The sequence below is a fragment of the Phyllobates terribilis genome, unplaced genomic scaffold (assembly GCF_046119375.1).
Source record: "Phyllobates terribilis strain yellow unplaced genomic scaffold, ASM4611937v1 Scaffold_12__6_contigs__length_324123572, whole genome shotgun sequence".
NCBI lineage: Eukaryota > Metazoa > Chordata > Amphibia > Anura > Dendrobatidae > Phyllobates > Phyllobates terribilis.
Genome location: NW_027362772.1, coordinates 14,162,215 through 14,182,503, shown reverse-complemented (window position 1 = coordinate 14,182,503; position 20,289 = coordinate 14,162,215). Strand labels below are relative to the sequence as shown.

Here is a 20,289-nt window from a genome sequence, read left to right as displayed (position 1 = left end):
TACGCGTCTTCTGATGCACAGAATATTCAGAGTAGAGGAGCGAGTGCAGCTCTGTGACTGGAGTAAGACGCTGCTCCTCCTTTCCCCCGCGCAGTGACTGGGCAGAGTCGGATTTATTATAAAGCTTTATGTAATAATACTTATAAAGTTCTCCCGTTATTGAACATCTCCTTGAGTCGGCGGCGATCAGTTACCGTGAACGAGGCTGATGAAGAGCGTGAGGCAGCTGAGGGACAGGACGCCGGTGGTCACCGCCTTCAGGAGCAGCGCCGTCCAGCTCCCCAGCAGGAAGATGTGCACGAAGCAGCTGGAAGAGAGGAGACTAGTCACTACCTCTGCACCAATCTCCCTCACTGAGCTGCTGCAGAACATCGCCCCATACTCACTCCAGGAGGAAGGCCTTGTACATGCTGAGCCCGAGCAGGACTGTGACCGGAAGACGGAAGTGCGCGGGCAGATCGTAGCGCGTCCACATCCAGACCAGGGCCGCCACCGCCATGTAGTGCACCTGACAACAACAAGGAGTTCAGAAAATACAGCGGGCACGAGGCGAGTAACGCAAGACTCGGGGAGAGCGTCGTACCAGGCTGATGTTGGAATCGATGCTCATCTGGATGTATTTCCAGTCGAATTCAATGCCGCGGGCGCCGACCCAGAGGGGGAGACACCTGAGACCAAACAAGACGGCATCAGTTTATGTCAGCACCAATCACGAGGTTACATCTGACGGTGCGGCCAAACGTGTGCCAACTGCAGAGGGGATGTTTGGGGTGCACTGCCCCTTTAAATACTGGTTTTCGCAGACCATTACCTGGACATGACGAGCTCCGCGGTCGCCCAGCCCATCGCGGCCACCATTATCTTGTACTCGCCCTTCCCTGCGTTACGAGACATCACCAGATGCAAACCCAACAGGTCCGCCAGGTCCACCGTGGCCTTCATAAATTCCTGAGAAACGGCAACGTACCGTCACATACAGGGCAATCACACACATCACTATGTTATACCGCAAGCACCTCCAGAGCTGCATTCACAATACTGTTATGTCATGTTTTATTCTCCAGTCACCTCCAGAGCTGCATTCACAATTCTGTTGTGTCATGTTTTATTCTCCAGTCACCTCCAGAGCAGCATTCACAATCCTGTTATATCGTGTTTTATTCTCCAGTCACCTCCAGAGCTGCATTCACAATCCTGTTATATCGTGTTTTATTCTCCAGTCACCTCCACAGCTGCATTCACAATTCTGGTATATCGTGTTTTACTCTCCAGTCACATCCAGAGCTGCATTCACAATTCTGGTATATCGTGTTTTATTCTCCAGTCATATCAAGAGCTGCATTCACAATTCTGGTATATCGTGTTTTATTCTCCAGTCATATCGAGAGCTGCATTCACAATTCTGGTATATCGTGTTTTATTCTCCAGTCACATTCAGAGCTGCATTCACAATTCATCAGTTATGCAATTTACCCCAGTCAAATACCAAACTACATTCACACTCCTGCTATTATAGCACATCTTATCTTCCAGTCACATCTATCCAGAGCTGCATTCACAATTCTGCTCCTATTTAATGTATTATTCTCTAATCACATCCAGAGCTGCATTCACAATTCTGCAGTTATGTCATTTACTTTGCAGTGAAATACCACACGGCATTCACAATTATTCCATTATAACACATTTCATCTCCTAGTCACATCCAGAGCTGCTTTCTTAATTATTTTATGTCATGTCCTACAAACCAGTCACAAACAGAGCTGCAATCATAATTCTGTACTTGTGTCATTTGTATCCTTCAGTCACACATAAAGCTGCATCACTAGGATTAAAGAGACGTCAATTGCTTGGATTGTCATCTCCCACAATGCACCGAAGCGGAGAGCAACGGGCAGTCAGATGTAACATACAAGAACCTGAAAGCCAGAGCGCAGCTCTGGATGTGACTGGAGGAACAGTTTACCACACACACACAATCGGAACCTATAATGCACTGATCATCAGAACGGGCGGAGTGACCCCATAAGATAAGGAGCCTGAAGCTTCTCACCCCAATGAAGTCGTAAGCGCCGACCGCTCCCTCCCAGGTCGGGAAAAACGTCGCCAGGAAAAGCATCTGCAAACGGAGAGAGATATCAGCACTGATCGGAAAGTGGACCCGGCGGAATCTGTGCCCCCCGCCATCAGACATGACCGGCACTGTGCTGGCTGTCCATGGAATGATGACTGGGAAGCCCCGTCTGCTGCCCGCCATCAGTCACAGTTGTCACAATGCGCCACGCACAGCCCGACAATGCCAGGAGCTTATTACAGGGATACCAGGAATGCGGCTACAATCCCCCCATCATCGTACCTGCCCTGTCACTCTGCCAGGCTATGCCACAAACCCACAGGGTTACCCTGCTCGCTAACTGCAATCCTTGCACTGTTCTGAATGCTCTTCCCGGAGTCATGCTGCCCACTGTGCCCCCCACACATTACCTCTGCCGCTAGGACCACCTACACTTACGCCTATCTGCCTCCTGTGCTACATATTACTGCCTCTGGTTCCCTACCCCCAGCTGTGCCACCACTGTTACTGCAGCCGCTGACACCATGCAACCTACTGTGCCATCCGTATTATTTCTAGCCCTGGTACCAGACTTAGTCCCTGCTCCTTCTCCAGTGCTGCCCTCTTACTATTTATACTTACTACACTACATCAAGCAATGGTGAAATTCTGCCTCCCTGCCCACAATCCACCTCCTGTGCTGCCATTACCCTCTGCTACACTGCAGCTTGCTTTGCCAGCCCCATCCATCACCACTACTTCTACCACTGGGTCAAGCCCTGTTACTGTGTAACGTACAGTGCCAACCTATACAACCCGGCCCCCAGATCCCCTCCCCCCAGTATCCTGCTGCGCCACTCTGCCATTATTTCTACCTCTGGTACATTGCAGCTCATTCTGCCAAGCACATTATTTCTATCCCTGGTGCCAGCGTAACTTACTGCACTGCCCCCAAGAGCTTGTGCCATTCTGCACTGCTCCTCTACTGCCCACTGTGCAGCCCCCACACACTTCTACCCCCCACCAGTGATGGCAGTCTGCCTCCTATGCAACCACCGCCCCAAAATCCACCTCTTACATCTGGTACCATACAGCCCACTGTGCCGACTCCGGCACTACTACAACTCACCCATGGTACCAGCCTAACTTACTGCAATGCCCCCAATCAGTGATACCATTCTGTCTCCTATGCAACTCCCCACGATGCCCACCCCCTGTCAGTGCCCTCCTCCCCCGCTCTCTCACCTTGCAGAGCTGCACACACAGGTAGGTGGCTCCGGCCTGGACACATCTCCAGAAGGCACTGTACTCCGACCTGCAGGACAAACACATAGTGAGCCACGGCCCAGGGCCCCGCACCCTCCTCACGGCTCCCCCAGGGCCCCGCACCCTCCTCACGGCTCCCCCAGGGCCCCGCACCCTCCTCACGGCTCCCCCAGGGCCCCGCACCCTCCTCACGGCCCGCTCAGGCCCTCCATACAGCCCCTCCCGCGGGCCCAGCACCCTCCTCACGGCTCCCCCTAGGGGGGGGCAGCAACCTCCTCACGGCTCCCCCCCGGGGGCCCAGCAGCCTCCTCACGGTTCCCAGCACCCTCCTCACGGCTCCTCCCCGGGGGCCCAGCACCCTCCTCACGGCTCCCCCGGGGCCCCGCACCCTCCTCACGGTTCCCAGCACCCTCCTCACGGCTCTCCCCCGGGGGCCCCGCACCCTCCTCACGGCTCCCCCGGGGCCCAGCACCCTCCTCACGACCCGCTCAGGCCCTCCATACAGCCCCTCCCGCAGGCCCAGCACCCTCCTCACGGCTCCCCCCCGGGGGCCCCGCACCCTCCTCACGGCTCCCAGCACCCTCCTCACGACTCCCCCCCGGGGGCCCCGCACCCTCCTCACAGTTCCCAGCACCCTCCTCACGGCTCCCCCCCGGGGGCCCCGCACCCTCTTCATGGCTCCCCCCCTGGGGCCCAGCACCCTCTTCACGGCTCTCCCCGGGGGGCCCAGCACCCTCTTCACGGCTCCCCCCCCGGGGGCCCAGCACCCTCTTCACGGCTCCCCCCCCGGGGGCCCAGCACCCTCTTCACGGCTCCCCCCCCGGGGGCCCAGCACCCTCTTCACGACTCCCCCCCCGGGGGCCCAGCACCCTCTTCACGACTCCCCCCCCCCCCGGGGGCCCAGCACCCTCTTCACGGCTCCCCCCCCCCGGGGGCCCAGCACCCTCTTCACGGCTCCCCCCCCCGGGGGCCCAGCACCCTCTTCACGGCTCCCCCCCCCCGGGGGCCCAGCACCCTCTTCACGGCTCCCCCCCCGGGGGCCCAGCACCCTCTTCACGGCTCCCCCCCGGGGGCCCAGCACCCTCTTCACGGCTCCCCCCCGGGGGCCCAGCACCCTCCTCACGGCCCGCTCAGGCCCTCCATACAGCCCCTCCCGCGGGCCCAGCACCCTCCTTATGGTTCCCAGCACCCTCCTCACGGCTCCCCCCCGGGGGCCCAGCACCCTCCTCACGGCCCGCTCAGGCCCTCCATACAGCCCCTCCCGCGGGCCCAGCACCCTCCTTATGGTTCCCAGCACCCTCCTCACGGCTCCCCCGGGGGCCCCGCACCCTCCTCCTCCCGTCCCCGGTGCTCGGTACTCACAGGCCGCTGCATTTGTAAGTGATGAAATACGGGAAATAAGCCAAAGCGAAGCAGTTACCGAAATGAAAGAGCGTCATGGCGACCACGGCCCGGTCACCACACAGCGAGCGGCCACTCAGAACTAGCGCTCCGCGCCTGCGTAGTGCAGACTCGTGTATCAGAGCATGCGCAGTATGTGACAGAAGGCGACGGGGGCTGTCTTTTCTCTGAGCATGCGCAGTGAACGTGTGAGCTGTCAGTGACCGCTCAGCGGGTTTTAGTCCTAACATAACTTAGTGCGGTTAGTAAGCGCTGAGCATGCGCAGTAGGTAACAGTGGGCGGGGCTGTCCTGTCTTGGAGCATGTGCGGTGAATGTATGTGGCTGTCAGGCACCGCTCAGCTGCTGTCTGGTTGTGTTATGAGAAGTGAAGGGTTAATAGAGGATCGGTGTCCTCCTGTTGCATAACCCTGGGACAGTCTCCAGTTTCACATGATGCCAATCACACCCTTTAAGTCCCCTCCCCCTTATCCCTTTAACTGCCCACCTGTTATTTTACCCTCTGTCCGGGCCCCTTTGTATTCATATCGGATCATATCATCCCTTCTATCATTTTTTTTTCTTACGCACCTATCCCTTTAAATTCTTAAAGGGGTCAGGACCCTGCTAGTGAATTCAGTGTTAATGGAGGCGGGACCCCCTTACCCCTCATCTGTCTTCTCTCTGGGGGATTTTCATGAACAGTCAGTGACTTCTGTGTAATGCTTCATTTCTCCTCTGGGGGCGCTGCAGGGATGTCGAGCACTCACTGCCAGCTTTACCCACAGATCAATGCTGATTACTTGTCTTTTATTACCCCCCCCCCCCATTACAACTCACAACCACAATCATTTCAATATTCACTTTATTTTTAATTTTACAGGATTTTGCGAAACAAATGCAAAACAAAAAAAATATCATGACGTTTTCAGGATATTTTCTATTCATTGTAATCGCTGATTCCCGGGAGATCGGGGGTCACGGACTTTAGTTCGCTGCGATTGTCTGATGCCAAACAGAGAACGAGGGGTTAATACATTGTAACAACAATCAATGTAGACCGGATGCAACCAATCAGATTATCGCTGACTGCGTACGGGTTGAAGGAGGCGTTGTGATTGGTTGCTTTGGGGCGATGCCCCTCCTGTGACACTTACCGAACTGATCCAGCTGTTAAATTCGGAGACGCGTGTGAAGACGGACGGCTTCTTGTAGTAGTTACATCCGAGAGAGGAACCAAAACTGACCACACCGTGGACTTCCCAGGCACCCTGGTCATTCAAGCAGTTGAGGGGTCCACCAGAATCCCCCTAAAAGACCAGATTCACGTGATAGGTCAATGGTCTTCAACCTGTGACTCTCCAGTTGCTGCAGCACTACAACACCCAACGTGTCCTGATAAGTTGTAGATCGCTTATTGTGTTCTGTTACTTGTAATGACTTAAGGCACATCCAGAGCTGCATTCATAATTCTGCTGGATTTTTGTTAGCACTCAGGATGCTGGAGCTGCCACATCATCGTCATTCTCTTGCTTCGGTATGTTGTGGGAGGCCTGATGTCAAGTTGCCACAAGTGTATTATTAATCTTCATTATTATAACTTGTCCAGCAGAATTTTGAATGCAGCTGTGGATGCGTAATGTCACCAACGACATTAATAAGATTCCAGTACTATGGGTAGCTGTAGTAATGAGATACAAAAAAGTAAATTACGTAGCAGCTCGAAATGATTCCATCTCCACCGGCGCAAATCATGTTAGTCTGCACGGATCTACCCCACCAGTCAGATTGAGAGCAGGTGGCGTGGTCCACAACCAGCAGGACACCTTGTTGCAATGCATCAGGAGAAGGACCGTTAGCTGTAAAAAATATGAATCATAAAAGTGAAGCAGATGATTCAATGTGACAACTAAACATAGAACTATCTCTTCATGTGGAACCGCCATGGGGTCAGACATGATGCCTCTCATGGAGATAACTATGAAGAGTAGACAGGGAACAGTAGCTCCCAGAACCTGTAGCCCAAGGGCGTTCTTACATATAAGAAGACATTAGTATTTTGAATAACACATGGTAGCTAGACATGTTACATATTTTGCATTAAGGCATAGAGCCTTCACATTACACCCCTGTGTCCACTCATCAAGAAAATTCCTAAATTCTTTGTGATACTAAACAATAAAAAAAAACTTAAGTCTCATTATAAAACTATATAATTTCAGGGTTCCCAGATACTTTTTTTATGCAATCCTATGGAACCGCCATGGGGCCATCACATGCCCCAACACACATTAATAAATGGATGCAGTTTTAAAAACGCTACATGTCACTTACTTTGGAGGTTACCCCATCCAGTGACATAGCAGCTTAAATTGTGATTAAGGATGTAACCAGCAGGGGGCAGGCATGCAGGCTGGATTGTTTCACTAAATTCTACAGGCTGTTCCAGCTTCAACAGAGAAATGTCGTATCTGGAGGAAAATAGTACAAATACCATGAGTCTTCCTTGTAGGACAGAGGACTCCTGCCAAGCTCTCAACCTGGTTTCCTTTTCCCTTGGTTGATTGTGAACTTGACTTAGGCCAATGAGAAGCCAAATAAAAAGTTCACACCTTTTATGAATTTGGTCAGTGATCCAAATTGGGCCTTGTTGCCCCTATGCTAGCGATACAAATCACACGAGGACTCATTTCCACCCATAGAACATGATATTTCAACTCATACGGATGGATTTCGTGAAACCGTTACCCTGCGGAGAGTCTGTTTGGGTTCCATTTTGAATGGTTGATCAGTTTGACAACACTGATGGTCTTCTGACCGGCCTCAGATACCCGAAAGTTGTGTTTGCCCAACATGACGCGGTAGGTGTTGGAGGAACTGAAAGAAAAAAAGAGATTGAAAACAATATACTTCTTTAAGAAAGTCACATAAATTGGGGCAAAATTCAGAAATCCCCTCCCAGTATAGACCCCAAACCAAATACTTCATGGTTCCTTCTTACCTGATGCAGTGAGCAGCGGTCAGCACCCAGGTGGATGAGATGAGGCTTGCCCCGCACGTGTGATACCAGTATCCACCATAGATGTACTGGAGCGACACCTGCAGAGCGGGTAGAAATTCCAATAATTACTGGATAGTTGGTAATTCCCAGTCTTCCAGTGACTGAAGAGACTCCACATTAAGGACAGTGACCTCCATTAGATATGTGTGGACGGCGCTCGCTCACCTGCCAGGGCCAGCTGTGGGGCACAACCTCATCGCCGTTCACCACTCGTGACAGCGAGGGCTTAATAGTGGAGACTCCGCAGCCGGACGCTGCTCAAGGCAAGAGGAAAAGATGAATTCACAGAAACAAGGGCGGCCATAGACAAATATAGATCAGCACCAACAACGTGCCCTTCATTACCCTTATAAAACCCGACTCACACCCAGTAAGTAGAATGTATAGACGTGTTTTACACTGCTAACCCAAGCCACTAGGGGCACTACCACTACTTACCCCCTGCCACCAGGAACACTGACACTGCTCACCCCCAGCCACCAGGAACATTGACACTGCTCACCCCCAGCCACCAGGAACACTGACACTGCTCACCCCCAGCCACCAGGAACACTGACACTGCTCACTCCCAGCCACCAGGAACACTGACACTGCTCACCCCCAGCCACCAGGAACACTGACACTGCTCATCCACAGCCACCAGGAACACTGACACTGCTCACCCCCAGCCACCAGGAACACTGACACTGCTCACTCCCAGCCACCAGGAACACTGACACTGCTCACCCCCAGCCACCAGGAACACTGACACTGCTCACCCCCAGCCACCAGGAACACTGACACTGCTCACCCCCAGCCACCAGGAACACTGACACTGCTCACCCCCAGCCACCAGGAACACTGACACTGCTCACCCCCAGCCACCAGGAACACTGACACTGCTCACTCCCAGCCACCAGGAACACTGACACTGCTCACCCCCAGCCACCAGGAACACTGACACTGCTCACCCCCAGCCACCAGGAACACTGACACTGCTCACCCCCAGCCACCAGGAACACTGACACTGCTCACCCCCAGCCACCAGGAACACTGACACTGCTCACCCCCAGCCACCAGGAACACTGACACTGCTCACCCCCAACCACCAGGAACACTGACACTGCTCACCCCCAGCCACCAGGAACACTGACACTGCTCACCCCCAGCCACCAGGAACACTGACACTGCTCACTCCCAGCCACCAGGAACACTGACACTGCTCACCCCCAGCCACCAGGAACACTGACACTGCTCATCCACAGCCACCAGGAACACTGACACTGCTCACCCCCAGCCACCAGGAACACTGACACTGCTCACTCCCAGCCACCAGGAACACTGACACTGCTCACCCCCAGCCACCAGGAACACTGACACTGCTCACCCCCAGCCACCAGGAACACTGACACTGCTCACCCCCAGCCACCAGGAACACTGACACTGCTCACCCCCAGCCACCAGGAACACTGACACTGCTCACTCCCAGCCACCAGGAACATTGACACTGCTCACCCCCAGCCACCAGGAACACTGACACTGCTCACCCCCAACCACCAGTAACACTGACACTGCTCACCCCCAGCCACCAGGAACACTGACACTGCTCACCCCCAGCCACCAGGAACACTGACACTGCTCACTCCCAGCCACCAGGAACATTGACACTGCTCACCCCCAGCCACCAGGAACATTGACACTGTTCACCCCCAGCCACCAGGAACACTGACACTGCTCACCCCCAGCCACCAGGAACACTGACACTGCTCATCCACAGCCACCAGGAACACTGACACTGCTCACCCCCAGCCACCAGGAACACTGACACTGCTCACTCCCAGCCACCAGGAACATTGACACTGCTCACCCCCAGCCACCAGGAACATTGACACTGTTCACCCCCAGCCACCAGGAACACTGACACTGCTCACCCCCAGCCACCAGGAACACTGACACTGCTCATCCACAGCCACCAGGAACACTGACACTACTTACCCCCTGCCACCAGGAACACTGACACTGCTCATCCACAGCCACCAGGAACACTGACACTGCTCATCCACAGCCACCAGGAACACTGACACTGCTCATCCACAGCCACCAGGAACACTGACACTACTTACTCCCTGCCACCAGTAACACTGATACTGCTCATCCACAGCCACCAGGAACACTGACACTGCTCATCCACAGCCACCAGGAACACTGACACTGCTCATCCACAGCCACCAGGAACACTGATACTGCCATCCACAGCCACCAGGAACACTGACACTGCTCATCCACAGCCACCAGGAACACTGACACTACTTACCCCCTGCCACCAGGAACACTGACACTGCTCATCCACAGCCACCAGGAACACTGACACTACTCATCCACAGCCACCAGGAACACTAACACTGCTCATCCCCAGCCACCAGGAACACTGACACTGCTCACCCCCAGCCACCAGGAACACTGACGCTGCTCACCCCCAGCCACCAGGAACACTGACACTGCTCACTCCCAGCCACCAGGAACACTGACACTGCTCACCCCCAACCACCAGGAACACTGACACTGCTCACCCCCAACCACCAGGAACACTGACACTGCTCACCCCCAGCCACCAGGAACACTGACATTGCTCATCCACAGCCACCAGGAACACTAACACTCCTCATCCTCAGCCACTAGGGGCACTGACACTGCTCACCCCCAGCCACCAGGAACACTGACACTACTTACCCCCTGCCACCAGGAACACTGACACTGCTCATCCACAGCCACTAGGAACACTGACACTGCCCATCCACAGCAACCAGGATCACTGACACTCCTCATCCTCAGCCACCAGGAACACTGACACTGCTCACCCCCAGCCACCAGGACCACTGACACTCCTCATCCTCAGCCACTAGGGGCACTGACACTACTTACCCCCTGCCACCAGGAACACTGACACTGCTCATCCACAGCCACCAGGACCACTGACACTCCTCATCCTCAGCCACTAGGAACACTGACACTGCTCATCCACAGCCACCAGGAACACTGACACTGCTCATCCTCAGCCACTAGGGGCACTGACACTACTTACCCCCAGCCACCAGGAGCACTGCTAGTACCAGGGGAATCATCTTGGAGAGTGATACGTTCAGTCTTGCAGCTCGTATATATATGGAGGTGTATTATCTCGTGTTTGCACAGCCGACCTGCGCCCTGTATCTGGGGTCGTTCCCACCATCCAGAATATTCACAGACCAGATTATAACAGACCTTGAGTTATAATAAGTTTCCAAGTGGACGTTAAGCTCTGAAAATATCCACCGCTTTTATTACCATCGGATAGATACTAGAAGGGAGGCTAAGGTCAACCTGGTAATGGTGTCCTACAGAGGACACAGGGGCGCAGGGGATTTACATTGCGGTGACTACAATATTCGACCATAGATGAAGGATACGTCATAATTGAATATCTCATTCACTGATGTCTGGGGGAGACAGAGGGTATCCTGGACCCTAAACGCTTCCTCAGGGCTGCACTGACCCCGCAGCCCACCCTGGGTGTCCTCACTGTGCCTTATATTTAAGTTGCAGTATAACTTGTGATTTGGCTTTTGCAGCAGCTGCCTGAAATTGAGCTGCCTCACTAATACGGAGCTCACAACTATCCCATTTACCAACTGTGTGATATTTGTGGATAGATTGCAAGCTCTTCTGTTTCTGCTATGGTAGATGATGGCAGCGCAGAAATTATATGGAAATGTGTGTGACAATTCATCACTGATTAAAGCTGAACTCGAGCTCCATCTCCACCCGTCACTCAGCATTGAGGACCAGGAGCGCAGATATCATGGGGGTCACCTGCCCTGAAATGTCGATTCCTGAATATTCATTGTGATGATGATGAAGCATCTGCTCGTCCTCATATAATGCAGGGAGAAAAGTACTGGACACCGCCTCAATCACGGGATCTCGCTTTTTCCTTCAGTTCCATTGCCCTCGGCTATATGAACTCTGGTCCCCTCCCCCCCAGTATATAACATCCAGCCCCCTCACCCCTGGTATGTAACCTTCAGCCCCTGGTCCCCCATCTCCCCAGTATATAACATTCAGCCCCCTCACCCCTAGTGTATAACCTCCGGCCCCGGGTCCACCCTCCTTCCTATGTATAACCTCCAGCTACCTCACCCCAATATATAACATCCTGCCCCCTTGCCTCCGGTGTATAACTCCTTGAGAAAGCCACATGGCGAAACATACGTTGGAGCTTCAGGGTATTTATATCTGCTAAAATCCTCCCTATTTATTTACTGATTTGTATTATGATGTCTATAACTCCAAGTAAATCAAACTTCTGTGAAATCAAACTGTCCACTTAGGAAGCAACACTGATTGACAATCAATGTCACATGCTGTTGTGCAAATGGAACAGACAATAGATGGAAATTATTGGCAATTATCAAGAACCCCTCAATAAAGGAGTGGTTCTGCAGGTGGGGACCACAGACCACATCTCAGTACCAATGCTTTCTGGCTGATGTTTTGGTCACTTTTGAATGTTGGTTGTGCTTTCACACTCGTGGTAGCATGAGACAGACTCTACAACCCACAGAAGTTAAAGACCAAAAGAGCACAAAAAACTTTGAAAAACGTCCCAGATTATGGAAGTGCAAACTCTTTATTGAAGGAAAATTGGATGGAAACAATATGGATCACTCAGAGACAAAAAATTAAAAACAATGGAAGAACAAGGAGACGAGGACAAAATTGAATATATTGCCCCATGAAAATCAATTATATATAAATACAATGAGGGCACTCACAAAACAAATCATGAAATGGTGGCTCACATATCTATCCCATTGGATAGGCCCCACAATGGGAGAAAGTTAAATACACTGCCCCATAAGTATCAGTTATATAGAAGTACAATAAGGTCACTAACAAAAACAATCATGAGGAAGTGGCTAACGTGTCTGTCACATTGAATAAACCCCACGATGGGAGACTGTGTATAATATGACGAGATCCCAAACTTACAACAGCTGTAATGAAGACACAGCGCCTCGCTCCTGCTCTGCCCTACGCGCGTTTCGGCTTAGCTTGCCTTCGTCAGGGGGTGGTGAGCAGAGGGGGTGAGAGGGTTTAAAAGGCCAAGACGGCCAATGATATGTGAGGGTGTGTGCGTCGTCAGCCAATCAATGCGGGGAGGGCGTGGCGCGACGCATGTCCATCACCGCCCTACCGCCGCATCCACGGCAACCGCGTCATGCGATCCCCGACATCACGGTCACGTGGGTAACACGTGACCGCGCGTCAAAGACCACATAAAGATACGGTCAGCGAGGAAGCGACGGCAGGCAGCGAGGACATGCGTACCACCCGCCCCACATCTATGGACACAACAAGTAACCAATAATAATGAGAAAAAGGCGTTCCTATCTGGTAGCCTGAAATAACTCTCTTGCTATGCTATGTTATGAAAGGCACGATAAAAAGTAAAAATACAATGTAATTAGCTGGAGAGGGATAGACCTTACATAGCAATATTAAATCAATACTGGACACAAATGGTGTAATTATAACAAAGAATTACATCATAGCCCCAAGGTGGATCACAAAAATAAATCAGTCAACTGATATCCATCAGTTCCATAGATCGCCTATGTGTAAAAATCTAGACATCTACAATATAGCCCCATTATTATAATTAGGCAGAATTTAACACATCAGGCAGCAAGTTTATTATAAAGAGAAAATCTCCATTGTGTCTGAAAAGGCTAAAAAATGAGCATGTTAAATTATACTGCAACACAAGGACATTGATCATTAATATAGTAAAATCAATAGAAAATAAATGGAACTGATGGATAAAAAAATATATAAATAGATCAAATATAGATGTAATTAAAGTAATTAAAGTCACATCCCAGGGGACAAGAGTCACATAGCATCATATGGCAGAAAAGCCTATACACATATATGTAGAAAAATACAACTCCAGTACATATATATGTAACCATCAACATGCATGTATGATGAAATCCACACTCCACCGTAGGTATATCTTCAGATAATGTCGATGAAGAATAGGAAAAGGTTACCTCAGCCGAAGAAAACTAAAACGGAAAAACAAATATTAGAAAAAGAAACCCAGAACACCACATAAAATCGTATTTAAAATGGTAGAAAAGCGATCAGAGCAATGGCACATAGCTAATATTCTCATTTAGGCCTGATGGATGTAGGGTCTTAAGTACCCAGATCCATCGGCTCTCCTTTTGGGCCAACCTTTGACTCACATTACCCCCCCTAATATTATTGGTGATCATATCTATGCCGCGAACTTTAAATTTTGATGCGTCGCATCCATGATGCAGTTTAAAGTGTTTCGGCAATGTTTTTAATAAAGAGATGTCAGTCTCTGCCACCCAGTACGTGTTCACGTACTCTAATTTTCAGTTGTCTAGTAGTAAGTCCAATGTAAATTTTTGGACAAGGTCATGTTGCATAATACACTACTCCTTTGGAAGCACAGGTAATTGATTTAGTAATAGAGTAGGTCTTAGATCCTTTTGAGTCTACAAATGAATCAGTGTGTTCAACATTTGGACAGGCTAAACATTTACCACATGGTGAACAGCCATTAACTGGTGTAGACCTGCTCAAAAAATTAGGAGGGATATTATATTGATAATGACTTCTCGTGAGATGATCACGAAGGTTTTTGGCCTTCCTAAAGGTGATTTGTGGTTTAGGTGGTAAATAATTGGACAAGACAGGATCTGCCAACAGAATTGGCCATGATTTAGTATGGCTATCACGGACTTTTGATGCCCCCGAATTAATGTAGTAATGAAACGTATGATGTTGCTGTCCTTAACTGGTTTAACCGTGTATAGGGAATCATGGCGCTTAGTATTTTTAGCACGATGGAAGGCCCTCTTTAAAGCGCGGTGACTATAACCTCTTTCCCTGAATCTAGTCACAAGATTTTGTGACTGTGTCAGGAATTCAGTTTCAGATGAACATAGTCGTCTTAATCGTAAGAATTGCCCTATGGGGACAGCGTTTATCATATGTCTGGGATGTGCAGATGATGCATGTAAGAGAGAATTTACCGCGGATGGTTTGCGATAAACCGTACTCTGGAGCGTATCTCTCTCATCCCGCATGATTCTTACATCAAGGAACTCAATGCTTGAGGAGTTGGCCTGATAGGTCAAATGAATGTTATAATTGTTCCCACATGAAGGATTTCAAAGTTTCTGGGGAGCCCTGACAGATCAGAAAGATGTCATCAATGTACCGCGTCCAGAAGAGGACGCGGTCCATCGATGACAACCGATCTGACTGGAAAAGGTCTCTTTCCCACAGCCCCAGGAACAGGTTGGCGTAGGACGGGGCGAAAGGTGCCTCCATTGCTGTTCCCTGGAGCTGCAGGAAATACGACCCTTTGAACACAAAAAAGTTATGAGAAAGGCTAAATTCCAACAGATCCAAGATGAAAGAGATCATATTATTTGAATGGTTAGCTGATTGCAGAAAAAAGCGAGTAGCTCCAACCCCGTCAACATGACGCATATTAGTATAGAGCGACTCGACGTCACAAGTGACTAATAATGTATCCAGCCCTATGTAGAGTTCATCAATTTTCCTAAGGAAATCCCCCGTATCTTTAATGAAGGATGGGAGGCATTCGACAAGTGGCTGTAATTTGGTGTCAATGAATTTACCAGTATTCTCTAGATCAGGGGTCTCAAACTCGGCTGGGTATATGGGCCGCACATGGAAAAAATTTGAATTTGGGGGGCCGCATTCTTTGTTCAATGTGACATTTTTAGTGATACCATTTTTTTTTTGACTACACCTTTTGATCATTTTTTCCGTGTTTATTTTTTTATGGCTTGGGTCGTTATGGATGTGACGATAATAAATGTGCACTTTTTTGTGTTTACTTTAGTTTACATATAAAACAGCATTTTTAGTGGCCAATATTTTTTCATGCTTTATTTTTATTTTTTTGATTTTTACAATTTTGTTTCCCCCAATTGGCCACATTCAGTAATATTGTCTTACAATTAGCATCATATAGTAATAATGGCAAACATCTTGTAGTAATGTTCCCCATCCAAGTCCCCATCTTGTACTAATGTGCCTCATCCAGGTCCCCATCTTGTGGCTATGTGCCCCATCCAGGTCTCCATCTTGTGGCTATGTGCCCCATCCAGGTCTCCATCTTGTGGCTATGTACCCCATCCAGGTCCCCATCCTGTGGCTATTTGCCCCATCCACATCCCCATCTTGTGGCTATGTGCCCCACCCAGGTCCCCATCTTGTGGCTATGTACCCCATCCAGGTCCCCATCCTGTGGCTATTTGCCCCATCCAGATCCCCATCTTGTGGCTATGTGTCCCATCCAGGTCCCCATCCTGTGGCAATGTTCCCCATCCAGGTCCCCATCTTGTGGCTATGTGCCCCATCCAGGTCCCCATCTTGTGGCAATGTTCCCCATCCTGGCCCCCATCTTGTACTAATGTGCCTCATCCAGGTCCCCATCTTGTGGCTATGTGCCCCATCCAGATCCCCATCTTGTGGCTATGTGCCCCATCCAGGTCCCCTCTTGTGGCTATGTGCCCCATCCAGATCCCCATCTTGTGGCTATGTGCCCCATCCAGGTCCCCTCTTGTGGCTATGTGCCCCATCCAGATCCCCATCTTGTGGCTATGTGCCCCATCCAGATCCCCATCTTGTGGCTATGTGCCCCATCCAGGTCCCCATCTTGTGGCTATGTGCCCCATCCAGGTCCCCATCTTGGGGCTATGTGCCCCATCCAGGTCCCCATCTTGTGGCTATGTGCCCCATCCAGGTCCCCATCTTGTGGCTATGTGCCCCATCCAGGTCCCCCTCTTGTGGCTATGTGCCCCATCCAGATCCCCATCTTGTGGCTATGTGCCCCATCCAGGTCCCCTCTTGTGGCTATGTGCCCCATCCAGATCCCATTCTGCCCCATCCAGATCCCCATCTTGTGGCTATGTGCCCCATCCAGGTCCCCTCTTGTGGCTATGTGCCCCATCCAGATCCCCATCTTGTGGCTATGTTCCCCATCCAGGTCCCCATCTTGAGGCTATGTGCCCCATCCAGGTCCCCATCTTGTGGCTATGTGCCCCATCCAGGTCCCCATCTTGTGGCTATGTGCCCCATCCAGGTCCCCTCTTGTGGCTATGTGCCCCATCCAGGTCCCCATCTTGTGGCTATGTGCCCCATCCAGGTCCCCTCTTGTGGCTATGTGCCCCCTGTTCTTCACACACATAAAATAGAAAAAAAAAGATGATTCTCACCTGTCCTCCGTTCCCTCGGCGTCCTTCCTGCAGATGTGGCCCGCAGGCACCACAGAGTCCGACCCCTTGACGATCCCGACCTGGTCCAGGAGGAGCCGCCGATAGCAGCGCTGCATTGCCGCACAGAGACTGTTTCCCAGCACAGCATTTCCAATGCCAGCCGCCGGCCAATCAGAGGCCAGCAGCTGACATCTGCGTATGGCAATGACGTCATACTCGCTGCGCCGACACGCAGATATCAGCTGCTGGCCTCTGATTGGCCGGCAGCTGACATTGGAAATGCAGTGCTGGGAGACGGTCTCTGTGCGGCAATGCAGCGCTGCTGTCGGCGGCTCCTCCTGGACCAGGTCGGGATCATCAAGGGGTCTGTGCCCGCGGGCCGCGTGTTTGAGACCCCTGCTCTAGATAGTTGCCACAACCGGATAATTTTTTAGCCTTTTCAGACACAATGGACATTTTCTCTTTATAATAAACTTGCTGCCTGATGTGTAAAATTCTGCCTAATTATAATAATTGGGCTATATTGTAGATGTCTAGATTTTTACACATAGGCGATCTATGGAACTGATGGATATCAGTTGACTGATTTATTTTTGTGATCCACCTTGGGGCTATGATGTAATTCTTTGTTATAATTACACCATTTGTGTCCAGTATTGATTTAATATTGCTATGTAAGGTCTATCCCTCTCCAGCTAATTACATTGTATTTTTACTTTTTATCGTGCCTTTCATAACATAGCATAGCAAGAGAGTTATTTCAGGCTACCAGATAGGAACGCCTTTTTCTCATTATTATTGGTTACTTGTTGTGTCCATAGATGTGGGGCAGGCGGTACGCATGTCCTCGCTGCCTGCCGTCGCTTCCTCGCTGGCCGTATCATTATGTGGTCTTTGACGCACGGTCACGTGTTACCCACGTGACCGTGATGTCGGGGATCGCATGACGCGGTTGCCGTGGATGTGGCGGTAGGGTGGTGATGGACATGCGTTGCGCCACGCCCTCCCCGCATTGATTGGCTGACGACGCACACACCCTCACATATCATTGGCCGTCTTGGCCTTTTAAACCCTCTCACCCCCTCTGCTCACCACCCCATGACGAAGGCAAGCTAAGCCGAAACGCGCGTAGGGCAGAGCAGGAGCGAGGCGCTGTGTCTTCATTACAGCTGTTGTAAGTATGGGATCTCGTCATGTTATACACAGTCTCCCATCGTGGGGTTTATTCAATGTGACAGACACGTTAGCCACTTCCTCATGATTGTTTTTGTTAGTGACCTTATTGTACTTCTATATAGCTGATACTTATGGGGCAGTGTATTTAACTTGCTCCCATTGTGGGGCCTATCCAATGGGATAGATATGTGAGCCACCATTTCATGATTTGTTTTGTGAGTGCCCTCATTGTATTTATATATAATTGATTTTCATGGGGCAATATATTCAATTTGGTCCTCGTCTACTTGCTCTTCCATTGTTTTTTAATTTTTTGTCTCTGAGTGATCCGTATTGTTTCCATCCAATTTTCCTTCAATAAAGAGTTTGTACTTCCATAATCTGGGACGTTTTTCGAAGTTTTTTGTGCTCTTTTGGTCTTTAATTATATATTACTTCGGTAGTCCCTATTATGTGGATTAATAAGTCATTTTTCCATGTTGTAGATTATTTACTAACCCACAGAAGTTGCTCAGGTAGTGCAGCTCATCCAGGATGGCACATCAATGCGAGCTGTGGCAAGAAGGTTTGCTGTGTCTGTCAGCGTAGTGTCCAGAGGCTGGAGGCGCTACCAGGAGACAGGCCAGTACACCAGGAGATGTGGAGGGGGCCGTAGGAGGGCAACAACCCAGCAGCAGGACCGCTACCTCCACCTTTGTGCAAGGAGGAACAGGAGGAGCACTGCCAGAGCCCTGCAAAATGACCTCCAGCAGGCCATAAATGTGCATGTGTCTGCACAAACGGTTAGAAACCGACTGCATGCAGGTGGTATGAGGGTCCGACGTCCACAGATGAGGGTTGTGCTCACAGCGCAACACCGTGCAGGACGCTTGGCATTTGCCACAGAACACCAGGATTGGCAAAGTCGCGACTGGCGCCCTGTGCTCTTCACATATGAAAGCAGGTTCACACTGAGCACATGTGACAGACGTGACAGAGTCTGGAGACACCGTGGAGAGCGATCTGCTGCCTGCAACATCCTTCAGCATGACCGGTTTGGCAGTGGGTCAGTAATGGTGTGGGGTGGCATTTCTTTGGAGGGCCGCACAGCCCTCCATGTGCTCGCCAGAGGTAGCCTGACTGCCATTAGGTACCGAGATGAGATCCTCAGACCCCTTGTGAGCCCATATGCTGGTGCGGTTGGCCCTGGGTTCCTCCTAATGCAGGACAATGCCAGACCTCATGTGGCTGGAGTGTGTCAGCAGTTCCTGCAAGATGAATGCATTGAAGCTATGGACTGGCCCGCCCGTTCCCCAGACCTGAATCCGATTGAGCACATATGGGACATCATGTCTCGCTCCATCTGACTCGCCCCCTTGGGCCGTGGGGCACTCGGGACCGGGCTTCAGGGCAATGCTGGGAGTAGTAGTGGCGACCTGGTCCCGTGGCTCAGGGTGGTCAGACCAGTGGCAGTCTTTTATATGTTTTAGGTAATGTCCGACTACGCCACCCGTGGATTGCGGCTATTATGAACCGCCGCTGCAAGGCAGTCCTCTGAGGCTGATGGTGCGTGCAGCTGAGGTAGTGTGACTCCCCACGGGAAGAGTGCAGCCCCAGGGCAGTGAGCGTGGATGGTGGGGATTGTAGTGCGGGGCGTCCCAGTACCGTTAGTGCTGGCGAAGTAAAAAGCACAAAGACAACATGTTGCAGTCCAGGGTCTTTTACTCACTGTTCGTATACTCCAAGCCACTTCGGTACCGGTAGTGACTGCCCGAGCCGTGCTGTGTCCGCCAGGTGAGGGGCTCGGTCAACCCCCAGGCAGTTCAGGAATATGGCACAGGACCCCCTTCTATCCTTTCTCTGGCCTTCCCCACCAGTGACCAACTTCTGTCCAGCTGCCGCGGATCTGCGCGGGTAAACGTGGGCCCCGTTCCCCGCTGTCCTGTATGGTGCCTTCCTAGCAGGTTTGGTGAGGTGTCGCACCAATAAATGATCACGACCTCCGGTCTTTGGCTGAGGGTAGTTTCTCCTCCACCAACTTGGGATCCGGCACCCTTAATCTGCCTG

General features: G+C 51.2%; 2 protein-coding genes across 3 annotated transcripts; both read right to left on the bottom strand.

Annotated features, from left to right (window-relative positions):
• Nucleotides 1-112: 112 nt before the first annotated feature.
• Nucleotides 113-4,867, bottom strand: TMEM147 (transmembrane protein 147). Of its 2 annotated transcripts, none has more exons than XM_073655569.1 (7): nucleotides 4,682-4,867; nucleotides 3,299-3,368; nucleotides 2,054-2,119; nucleotides 812-948; nucleotides 584-668; nucleotides 387-508; nucleotides 113-307 (listed from the first exon to the last, which is right to left on the bottom strand). In XM_073655569.1, exons 1-7 carry the CDS (start codon nucleotides 4,756-4,758, stop codon nucleotides 187-189), a joined length of 678 nt encoding a protein of 225 aa, XP_073511670.1. In that variant the 5' UTR covers nucleotides 4,759-4,867; the 3' UTR covers nucleotides 113-186. The 2 variants fall into 2 exon arrangements, with proteins under 2 accessions (XP_073511670.1, XP_073511671.1); XM_073655570.1 differs by having other exon boundaries at nucleotides 4,740-4,867.
• A 678-nt stretch (nucleotides 4,868-5,545) lies between these two features.
• LOC141172930 (chymotrypsin-like elastase family member 2A) lies at nucleotides 5,546-10,950 on the bottom strand. Its single transcript, XM_073657546.1, has 8 exons — nucleotides 10,821-10,950; nucleotides 7,925-8,013; nucleotides 7,700-7,797; nucleotides 7,447-7,575; nucleotides 7,033-7,169; nucleotides 6,412-6,557; nucleotides 5,856-6,008; nucleotides 5,546-5,703 (listed from the first exon to the last, which is right to left on the bottom strand). Exons 1-8 carry the CDS (start codon nucleotides 10,858-10,860, stop codon nucleotides 5,686-5,688), a joined length of 810 nt encoding a protein of 269 aa, XP_073513647.1. The 5' UTR covers nucleotides 10,861-10,950; the 3' UTR covers nucleotides 5,546-5,685.
• Nucleotides 10,951-20,289: the final 9,339 nt, after the last annotated feature.